At 42.5% G+C, this 11965-nt stretch overlaps 1 protein-coding gene across 1 annotated transcript; it reads right to left on the reverse strand.

Moving 5' to 3' along the window:
• Nucleotides 1-11004: 11004 nt before the first annotated feature.
• On the reverse strand, nucleotides 11005-11604 carry LOC138674367 (beta-synuclein-like). Its single transcript, XM_069762217.1, has one exon. The coding sequence runs from the start codon at nucleotides 11471-11473 to the stop codon at nucleotides 11057-11059; it is 417 nt and encodes a 138-aa protein (XP_069618318.1). The 5' UTR covers nucleotides 11474-11604; the 3' UTR covers nucleotides 11005-11056.
• Nucleotides 11605-11965: the final 361 nt, after the last annotated feature.

Below are 11965 nucleotides of genomic sequence, written 5' to 3' on the forward strand. Positions count from 1 at the left end.
CCTATTCATGAAGCACCACAACTCGCACACGAACCTCCGCAAAAATCTGAAGGCTCCCATCATAACTCTACAGTATGATTCACTAGATAGACCAACAGATAAAACAAACAAACAAAGCAGCAGATGTGATGCAATGTGATTGGCTGCCATATCCCGGTTATGATGGTCACAAGAACCTCATCTGTGATTGGCTAATTTTGGATCTGAAGCTGTACAATGTTTAGTTCTGCTTTTAATTCCCATATTGTTGCAATAATTTCAGGCAAAACTGCTTCAAAAGCTAAAAATATTACAGGGAAAGAATGCAAAATTGTATTCTGAACAAAACGATATATAATATGTCATATTAGCATAGAGAAGATTCGACAGAAAACGTTTAAAACTTGAAAAATCAATCAATTTATCCTATGCAGGACTTTTGAACACCACTGTATATATAACTGGTGTAATGGGATTTTTTTTTTGTTAAAAACTCGCGGGTCTTGGTGTCTATTATGCCCTGGTGTTAGAAGCGGTCCAGGGTAGTTTTCATAAGGTCTTGTATTCGACCAGTTGGATTGGCTGATAAAGCCCTTTAAGTGGTTTAGTCTCTCAGTTGGCGGTATATCTCGGATTTATACAGGGATTTATCCATCACAAAGATGGCACCCCCTTTGTCCGCGGGTTTGATAACCATATCTTTATCTTGTTAAAGGGATTTAAGAGTCTGTCTTTCTGGTGTGGATAGATTAGGGGGATAGCGTAGTTTGCCTCTCTCCGTTTCCTGATGTAATTTTTGAAATGAAGAATTGACAAAGTCGATGAAGATTTCTGGTGCATGGGAGCCTGAAGGTGGTCTGTAGTTACTTTTATTGTGTAGACCCAGACTGGATATAGAAATGTTGGTGGTTTGAGTGACTGGTGGAATGATGACGGTGGGGTTGTCAGTCTCACAAAAATGTAATTTCAGTCGAAGGGTCCTGTAAAATTTTTGTAGATCCATATCAAGTCTAAATGTGTCGTTTTTGTAACTTGGGCAGTAAGATAGGCCCTTTTGTAGGACACTATACTCAGCTATACCTAAAGATTTTGAAGAATTAGTAACCACTAAAGAATTCCTACCTGGGAACGAGTCACACGTACTAGGTCCATATTTCTTTGTCCGAATCCCCCGTCTGGTCCTCTTCTGCTGCTTGATCGTCTTGGTCTGCCTAAAAAATGTCCTCGGTTTGGATGTCTTTAGATTAGTAATATAGATTGGGATAGGAGTACCTATAAGGGGGATTTGCAATTAATGATGACATAAATAAACTGGATGTGATAGATAATCTGTGTGTGAGAGATCCGGGGCCAAGTAGCCTGATAGGTAAAAGATAAGGGACACATAATAGTGTCACACACTAAGGTACAGATGACGATATCATGATATAGGTATCGCAGGAAGTGATGCATGATGAAGGGAAACTGTTCCACCCATTGAGACTGAAGGACTACCAAGGAGTAGTAAGTTATTAGCAGCAGGTATAGGACATCCCTTCATGAAGTCCACCTGGGGTTTGTGATTGTAGCCTAAAAATCTGCTCCCTTTTATATGAATATTGTCCAACTCTCCCCCTCTTGCTTTGGCATTATATTCGACCATACAGAAGGAGATGTCGTCTAAGCGTCCATTATGTACGGGAACTATGTTCCCACCATTGTACGGCAAAAAAATACACGGCACTCTTACAAATGACAGGATGTGGTGCCTAAGTAGGGTATCCAGGACATGACATGTAATGTTAGATAAGTTTGCCACTTAAAAAGCAATATGATGTGAGAATAAGTTCCATTTATTATGCGTCCACCAAATTCGTTAAACGTTTTTGGTCCTGGTAGGGACCTTCGTCAGAACTAAATAGTAGTGTGGTAAATAATTTTATCCAATGTAACATATATAAGTAATTAAAGTCATAAGTAGTGTTGAGCGATACCGTCCAATACTTGAAAGTATCGGTATCGGATAGTATCGGCCGATACCCGAAAAATATCGGATATCGCCGATATCCGATACCAATACAAGTCAATGGGACATCAAGTATCGGAATGTATCCTGATGGTTCCCAAGGTCTGAAGGAGAGGAAACTCTCCTTCAGGCACTGGGATCCATAGTGAGGTGTAAAATAAAGAATTAAAATAAAAAATATTGATATGCTCACCTCTCCGGCGGCCCCTGGACATCACGCTGGTAACCGGCAGGCTTCTTTGTTTAAAATGAGCGCGTTTAGGACCTGCGAATGACGTCGCGGCTTCTGATTGGTCGCGTGCCGCTCATGTGACCGCCACGCGACCAATCAGAAGCCGCGACGTCATTCGCAGGTCCTAAACGTGCTCATTTTAAACAAAGAAGCCGGCCGGTTACCAGCGTGATGTCCAGGGGCCGCCGGAGAGGTGAGCATATCAATATTTTTTATTTTAATTCTTTATTTTACACATCTCTATTGATCCGATACCGATACCCGATACCACAAAAGTATCGGATCTCGGTATCGGAATTCCGATACCGCAAGTATCGGCCGATACCCGATACTTGCGGTATCGGAATGCTCAACACTAGTCACAACATATCTTCATGACAACATATAGACAGTCTGGAATATGCCATTGCAGAGTGCGAAGATCTTGAAATTTTTGATTGACGGTCATCTGGCCAAAGATTTTTTTACTTCTCCACAGACAAGGCGGTTATGAACTTTGATCCGCTAATTAGTATTGCGGTACTAGTGCCGAGATGCAAAAAAGACCAAGCAAAACCACAAAAACCACACCGACAAACACAATAAGAAAATCCGAAAATATGACGATGGAGAACGACGATAGAAGTCTCTAAAAAATAATGAATGATAAAAACAAGATTAAGAACAATAATTCTAAAACAATGGAATGCAAAAGATGTCAAATAATGCAGTGTATGGCGATCACAGGAATGGCGCGAAACTGAGGCTCTCATTTAGGCCACGTGGGTGGACTGTGTCCAGTGTCCAGATCCACCGTGACTCTAACCGTGCTAACCATTGGGCATTTTTCCACCTCGAATGCCTGTCTCAATGGTGTCAATGCCTTTAATCCTCAACTCTCTGCTATTGCAATTATGAAATAATTTGAAGTGTCTTGATATCGTTTTTAAAGGGAACCTGTCACCTGAATTTGGCGGGACTGGTTTTGGGTCATATGGGCGGAGTTTTCCGGTGTTTGAATCACCCTTTCCTTACCCGCTGGCTGCATGCTGGCCGCAATATTGGATTGAAGTTCATTCTCTGTCCTCCATAGTACATGCCTACACAAGGCAAGATTGCTTTGCGCAGGCGTGTACTATGGAGGACAGAGAATGAACTTCAATCCAATATTGCAGCCAGCATGCAGCCAGCGGGTAAGGAAAGAGTGAATCAAACACCCGAAAACTCCGCCCATATGACCCAAAACCAGTCCCGCCAAATTCAGGTGACAGAGTCCCTTTAATCAAGTGATGTCAACCTGATCTTTTGCAGCTACAATGCCCCGCACATGCTCCCTGACCCGTACCTTCAGTTGACGTGTCGTGAGTCCAACATAGATCAGGGAGCATGGGCTGTTGTGAATTCTGTGGCTGAGTTCACTTCTGTGGTCACAAGTGGTATTGCAGTCTCTGGGCTTCCTCCCTCAGGTGTTTTGGTGAGCTCGTTGGCTGCCTTGCTATTTAGCTCCACCTGAGTCTGTCTTCCTTGCTCCTTGTCAATGTTCCAGTGTTGGATCTGAGCTACTGCATCTTTCCTTGGGCCTGCTGCTCTGCTAGATAAGTGCTTCTAGTTTGTTTTCTGTTTTTTCTGTCCAGCTTGCTATTATCTTTTGCTGGAAGCTCTAAGAAGCAAAGGGGTGCACCGCCGTGCTGTTAGTTCGGCACGGTGGGTCTTTTTGCCCCTTTGCGTGGTTTTCGTTTTAGGGTTTTTTGTAGACTGCATAGTTCTCTTTGCTATCCTCGCTCTGTCTAGAATATCGGGCCTCACTTTGCTGAATCTATTTCATTCCTACGTTTGTCTTTTCATCTTGCTAACAGTCATTATATGTGGGGGGCTGCCTATTCCTTTGGGGTATTTCTCTGAGGTAAGTCAGGCTTGTATTTCTATCTTCAGGCTAGTCAGCTCCTCAGGCAGTGCCGAGTTGCATAGGTAGTTATAGGCGCAATCCACTGCTGCTTATAGTTGTGTGAGGATAGATCAGGTACTGCAGTCTACAGAGATTCCACGTCTCAGAGCTTGTCCTATTGTTTTTGGTTATTGCCAGATCTCTGTATGTGCGCTGATTACTGCACGCTGTGTTGCCTGATTGCCAGCCATAACAATGGGCGTACTGCATAGTATATTACATTAGTGGTGATACATGTAATCCGCTTCTTTATCTTAAAATTATTTTGACCAGAAGAGTCACAAAGTGTCACTCCGATCAATGTTGACACAGGCCACGCAATGACCACAAGGGGTACATCCGTGCCGAACTTTAAATTTATCCAAGAACGTCTGAGGAGTTATGATTGTAGTGGCTCTGTACTAAATGATCCCATAAGTTTTTGGCCCGTCTAAAGGTGATAGACTGTGGTCGTTCAGGTAGTAATTTAGCAATTTTAAGGTCTGCCACAAGAATAGGCCAGGATTTCATAAGGGATGTCCGAATCAGTTCGGCCTGAGAATTATAGTTGGTCATGAATCGTATTGTATTTAAACCTTGCCCATTATACTTGTTATCATATAGCAGGCTATTCCTGTCAGACCACTTGGCTCTATGGTATGCTCTCTTAATTGCTCTATTGCTATAGCCACGTTCACGAAAACATATTTTCAATTTCTCCGTCTCCTGTTCAAAAGTCAATTGTGTAGAACAAATACGGCGGAGGCGGAGAAATTGACCCACTGGTACTGAACGAATCAGATGTTGGGGATGTGAAGAGGTGGCGTGCAAAAGTGCATAAGTGGCAGTTGGTTTCCTATATATACTGGTACATATATTGTCATTGTCACCCCTTTTCAAAATTACATCCAAAAACTCGATCTCGTTGGGATGATGATTAACCGTGAGACGTATATTGAGAGAATTTCCGTTAAGCTCATGTATCAACTCCTTAAGGGCTGGGACTGAACCCTGCCAGACCAAAAAGACCTCCTCGATCTACCGCGGCCAGGTAAGGACGCGGCCCATTGATGACGACCATTGGTCTGACAGGAAGAGGTACCTTTCCCACAGCCCCAGGAACAGGTTAGCATAGGAGGGGGCAAAAGCTGCTCCCATGGCTGTTCCCTGGAGCTGCAGGAAAAAGGACCCCTTAAAAACAAAAAATTATGAGTAAGAGTGAATTCGAAGAGCTGAAGCACAAGGGCCCTCATGTTGGGGGAGCAATCCGATGATCCTAGAAAGAATTTTACCGCATTCAGACTATCCGTGTGTCTGATACTCGTATATAACGACTCTACATCTGCGGTAACTAAGAGTGTATCAGGGTCAAGTGGGAGACCATCAACCATATGCAATAGATGGGTTGTATCCTTTAAAAAGGAAGGTAATTCTTCCACTAGGGGCTGTAGAATCGAATCTATCCACTTGTTGACGTGCTCTATGAAGTTCCCTCGACTCGATACTATGGGGCGTCCAGCTGGTGTGTATATTTATGCATTTTCGGGAGTAAATAGAAAGTGGAGATTACTGGCTCAGTAACCTTAAGGGTGGCGGCTAACTCTTTAGTGATAACCTCCACCTCTACAGCAGATGCCAGGATACCGTCAACGACAGCAGAAAAAGAAGCCAAGGGATTAAAAGATAGCTTTTTATAACATATGGGGTCATTGAGTTGGCGAAAGGCCTCCCGTTCGTACATATTGGTGGGCCATAGAACTACAGGTCCTTCTCAAAAAATTAGCATATAGTGTTAAATTTCATTATTTACCATAATGTAATGATTACAATTAAACTTTCATATATTATAGATTCATTATCCACCAACTGAAATTTGTCAGGTCTTTTATTGTTTTAATACTGATGATTTTGGCATACAACTCCTGATAACCCAAAAAACCTGCCTCAATAAATTAGCATATTTCACCCATCCAATCAAATAAAAGTGTTTTTTAATAACAAACAAAAAAACCATCAAATAATAATGTTCAGTTATGCACTCAATACTTGGTCGGGAATCCTTTGGCAGAAATGACTGCTTCAATGCGGCGTGGCATGGAGGCAATCAGCCTGTGACACTGCTGAGATGTTATGGAGGCCCAGGATGCTTCAATAGCGGCCTTAAGCTCATCCAGAGTGTTGGGTCTTGCGTCCCTCAACTTTCTCTTCACAATATCCCACAGATTCTCTATGGGGTTCAGGTCAGGAGAGTTGGCAGGCCAATTGAGCACAGTAATACCATGGTCAGTAAACCATTTACCAGTGGTTTTGGCACTGTGAACAGGTGCCAGGTCGTGCTGAAAAATGAAATCTTCATCTCCATAAAGCATTTCAGCCGATGGAAGCATGAAGTGCTCCAAAATCTCCTGATAGCTAGCTGCATTGACCCTGCCCTTGATGAAACACAGTGGACCAACACCAGCAGCTGACATGGCACCCCACACCATCACTGACTGTGGGTACTTGACACTGGACTTCAGGCATTTTGGCATTTCCTTCTCCCCAGTCTTCCTCCAGACTCTGGCACCTTGATTTCCGAATGACATGCAAAATTTGCTTTCATCAGAAAAAAGTACTTGGGACCACTTAGCAACAGTCCAGTGCTGCTTCTCTGTAGCCCAGGTCAGGCGCTTCTGCCGCTGTTTATGGTTCAAAAGTGGCTTTACCTGGGGAATGCGGCACCTGTAGCCCATTTCCTGCACACGCCTGTGCACGGTGGCTCTGGATGTTTCCACACCAGACTCAGTCCACTGCTTCCTCAGGTTCCCCAAGGTCTGGAATCGGTCCTTCTCCACAATCTTCCTCAGGGTCCGGTCTCCTCTTCTCGTTGTACAGCATTTTCTGCCACGTTGTTTCCTTCCAACAGACTTACCATTGAGGTGCCTTGATACAGCACTCTGGGAACAGCCTATTTGTTGAGAAATTTCTTTCTGGGTCTTACCCTCTTGCTTGAGGGTGTCAATGATGGCCTTCTTGACATCTGTCAGGTCGCTAGTCTTACCCATGATGGGGGTTTTGAGTAATGAACCAGGCAGGGAGTTTATAAAAGCCTCAGGTATCTTTTGCATGTGTTTAGAGTTAATTAGTTGATTCAGAAGATTAGGGTAATAGGTCGTTTAGAGAACCTTTTCTTGATATGCTAATTTATTGAGACAGGTTTTTTTGGGTTATCAGGAGTTGTATGCCAAAATCATCAGTATTAAAACAATAAAAGACCTGACAAATTTCAGTTGGTGGATAATGAATCTATAATATATGAAAGTTTAATTGTAATCATTACATTATGGTAAATAATGAAATTTAACACTATATGCTAATTTTTTGAGAAGGACCTGTATATTGCTGCGCTTGTCAGCCGGCTTCAACAGTATGCCTGGCAAATTCTGTAGAGTGCGGAGGCGCTGCCTCTCATCCTTTGTTAAATTATCACCCTGAATGGATTTAGGAATTTTGAGAAAATCCTTGGTCACCACCTGCACAAAAAGGTCTATATTGCTGCAGGTGGATAACGGGGGGAACTTCCTAGAGCGTGGTTTAATTGAAGAAGGGATCCTACCTCCTTCTGGAGTATTATGTTCCTCGGACAACTCCTCCAGGGCCCTTAATGCTGCTTGCTCCTCTTCTGTTGGAAAGATGTGAATTGTCATCAAAGAAGTACCGTTTAAATAACAGAGACCGTGCAAACATGTGCAAATCTTTGATGAGTGTAAAAGAGTCCAGCCCAGCAGAAGGTGAAAAAGAAAGACCCTTCTCTAATAAAGATAATTCAGTAGAAGAGAGAGGGTAATCACTCAGGTTAATTACCTTGTTGCCATGATGACGATCTAGATTCTGGGAACCATAACGTTTATACGGGTGAAACTCGAATGATGAATTCTCCTATTAGTGGCACCTGAATGTGTAACCATTGAGGAAGTAGAGGTGTCATGACACAGCTGCATCTTTGTGAAGTGTGGACATCCGTGCCACATTCCGTCATTTTTTGGGGCAGTATGAAACAGCAGTGGTGGTGTCTGTAAAAACAAACTTTGAGGAAAGTGGAGCCCTGTCCTTCATCTGCAACAATTCAGCGGGCAGCTCAGGTTTGTTTTTTTTTCACTGGTGATTTTCCTCCTGAGAAGTTCTTGTCCAAGGGGTCACAGCTGGTAAAAAAAATTGTCACAGGTAATGTTGTGACCCTGCAGTCCAGTAGTCATATCGAGGACTACACGTTTTCCTTGTTTTTTTTCAGGGATGCTGCTTGCAGACTTGCCTGTGTAAATCTGTAGATTCCATGCATAGCTAGTTTTTGCATCACAGGCTGCCCAGAATTTTATGCCATATTTGCCTGGCTTACCTGGGATGTATTGCCGGAAGGGGCATTTTCCGCGGAAAGGGAGAAAACGTTCGTCTACTGTCACCTTTGGCCCTGGGTTGAACATCAGTGGAAGGAGCTGCATCCATTTCTCCCAAACATCCCTGATGGGAGCAAGTTTGTCAGATTTCGTTCTAGTGTCTCTGTTGTCAAATCTGAGGACTCTTGATATCATTTGAAACTTTTGAAGTGACATTGTTGCCCGTAAAATATTCCTGCCTGACGATGTGTTCCAGAGACTTAGTGGGCTCATTGCATGATTTGTACACTCCAGCAAGGAGAACACCAATGTAGGCATCCAGGACATAATCATGAAGGTCTTTCACGTGTTGCCATGGACTTTTTTTCCTTCAAGGTTTGTCATAGCAATAATGACTTTTTTTTTATTGACAATGGCATAAACAGATCAAAACTTGTCTTGATGTCACTTACTCTTGTCACAGCAAACCTTGTGATCCCAGGGGTCATTTTTATGACATTTGCAGCATCTGCCCTGCCATGTACATCTGGAGGTACTGAGCTCCAACTGATCTTGCCACTTTTGGTTCTTAATCTTTCAGCGAGAGCAGCTTCAGCACCAGTGACCTCCTCATCAGACTGATCAGAACTGTCTGTGTCTTCCGGTTGATACTCCACATCATGTTCCTCCTCAGAAACCTGTTCATCTGTATCAGTTTGCTGCTGTGTGTCCTCTGATTCATTATTGTCTAAGATATAATCCAGAATTTGGCTTACATCAAATCTTCTCATTGTTGCATGTGTAAACTGGAGATGTATACTCTACAAAGTACCAACTCTAAGCTGATTTGGCCATACATGCCTGGACATGTCCCTAACTCAAGTTGTTGGAGGTAGAGCTTGCTGTGGGCTGTTGGTTTATATTGTGTTTATGAGTTCAGTTTTGGGACTTATTATTGTTTTTTTACTCTTATATTAGACCTGGGTGGAAAATGACCCCAACAACACAAATGTTATAATTTTAATGAGAGCATTTTACAATTTAGTAAAATAGCTTTATTTTATTGTATTTTGTTTATCAATAAGTTCCTGAAAAAGTCAAAAAGTCTTGATGCAATAAACAAATGTATATAGAATTTGTATGCATTTAAAACCTAAAACGGGTCGGTCACGACTCTAACACTAGAGGAAGGTTAAGCTGGCAAAACTCCTTTATGTATTTATGACAATTTCCTCATCTGTCTCAAGTGCTTTAAAAACGTCAGTGGTCGAGTTGTCATTCTGTGTAGGTGGCATCTTATTCACTTTTTTATCTTAAAGCTACTAAAAGGGCCTCTACCAGTCATAGTGGGTATGGGTTCATCTAAGTCATCCAAAAGTCCTACATCTTGTAGCATCTGATGATCTACCCAATTCACCGCGCAGTCGTTTGTCCTGTGCCGAGAAATGTCTCCGTCTGAGCTTGCGTGCGAACAGGTTCAAATCCTGGACCACCCGAGGCATCAAAATCTGAGCCTGGAACTAAATATGATCCCTTCTGTCAGAAACTGTTGTCTTTATCAGTCATTGTTCTCTGGGACTATTTGATAACATGCGACTCTTTCTAAATGAAACTCTTCATTGGGTTCATGTGGTTTCTCACCGAGTATCCGAGATCTAGAAAATGGCCTCCTTGTGTGTCAGTAGATGACCAGTCTCTCGGGTTCAATATTGTTCATTTTTGGTTAATTCATTTTTCTTTTTTTTTTATTCCTGTTGCAAAATTATTTGGAACACAAGGACATTGAAAAGATTCTGCATGAATTCTCAGATTCTCATCTGCTTTACAGAAGAGTCACAAATAAGTTCACCCATTTATGTTTTTAGATCTGTGTATATACGTATAAAAACAGCAAAATAAATATCACATTAGAACACTGAATAAACTATTTCAAAGGTCAGTCATCCACGACTACATTTTTTTTTTTTGGTTGTTTTTTCCTCAACCAAATGACCAGCGTAGTGCCATAGCACAAATGCACAAATTTATGGCAGTCGTTTTGTTAAGAAGTAAATCACATTTTTAGGTGTTTCGCACCATCTCTTTATAAAAAGTTAGAACATGCTTTATTTATGTTGGTAGACTCAAAAGAATACCATTGGGTTCAATTGCAGGTGGTTGCAGCCCCTCTGCTACTGAAGAAGACACATCAGAACAAATAAATTATGATAGACAAAATTCACCAAAACCTCCGGCAATTATTCTCTGGGAGGGAACAACTTCCCGGGGGGCATTATGACTGCAAAGACAAATCCAATGCATTCATGAGTTCATACATTACAAAGGGCTTTTTGTTCATTTAAACACCATTTTGTTTGGATGATGGCTGGACGCGAAGGATTACCATACATGAAACCACTTCACATGAGGCTCTCTGTACGTGGAGTAGAGGAAGAGCTCAATTTTTGAGAAAAGACATTGGGTAGACCACACTCCTCTTAAGATAGGAAAGGGTGTTGGGGATATGGGGATTTTGTTATTCGTATCTTCATTATAGCTATCTTGGTGCTGATGCTGCTGGTGGCTGGATCCAGAGTGAAGGGATGTTATGCTTCTGGTTCATGTTCCTGGTAATCACCCTGGGGGGCTTCCTCGTAGCTCTCCCCTTCTGGCTCTAGCAGTGGTTCAGCAGCAGGTTCTTCCAAAGCTTCCTGGACTTCTTCAGGCTTAATATCTGTGAGAAATTCCTCCTTCTTCACTAGGCCGGTGGCTGCACCAATGTTCGCAGCTCCAGAAATGACAGCCCCACCCAGCTGAGATGCCTGCTCTTTGGTCTTCTCAGCCACTGAAGCCACTCCTTGTACTACTCCATCTCTGGCTTTGCTTCCCACATATAAGACACCTTCCTTGGTCTTCTCCGCAGCTTCTGCTACCCCTTGCTTGGTTTTCTCAGCTGCCGTCACCACCCCTTCTTTTGCTTTGGAAAAGCCTTTCATAAGCACATCCATTTTGATCTGTTGCATTCTTCAGTCCCAAGCTTTTCCAGGTCTTGTTGCTTATCTGGAAGAGGCTGCCTGGGGTTCAGAGGGTAAATTGGTTTTAGTCCTCTCTCTATGTAATGATGATGCAGAGGAGGGTTCAGATGTAGAGATCTCAGGGGTCCCTCAGCACCCGGCAGTGTCAGTGCTCCAGTATTGGTCATTTTATTAGACAACAAATCCTCTTTATTGTCCCTAAAACCTTGTAAATTGTTTACTTGAAATGGAATTGAGACCTCAAGGGAACCTTGTAACTTAGTTTCTCCAGTGGAAAAATCCGACTTTGAGGAAAATGTCTTTGATTTTCTCTCTGCTTTTAGTTTTGTATGAAGTCCTGTTAGTTTGTTTTTCTTCAAGTAATACTTACATTACCTGAGAGAAGAGCTAGGGGCTTCCGTTTCCAACCTGGTTATAAACTCATGTAGGTATCAAGAGAAATTCAGACAGGAAAGCGTTTTATAGAGTAATGGATTGACT

The sequence above is a fragment of the Ranitomeya imitator genome, chromosome 4 (genome assembly GCF_032444005.1).
Source record: "Ranitomeya imitator isolate aRanImi1 chromosome 4, aRanImi1.pri, whole genome shotgun sequence".
Lineage (NCBI taxonomy): Eukaryota > Metazoa > Chordata > Amphibia > Anura > Dendrobatidae > Ranitomeya > Ranitomeya imitator.

Coding starts and splice junctions, on each gene's coding strand:
- LOC138674367 (XM_069762217.1), bottom strand. CDS start 11,473: ATGCAACAGATCAAAATGGATGTGCTTATGAAAGGCTTTTCCAAAGCA.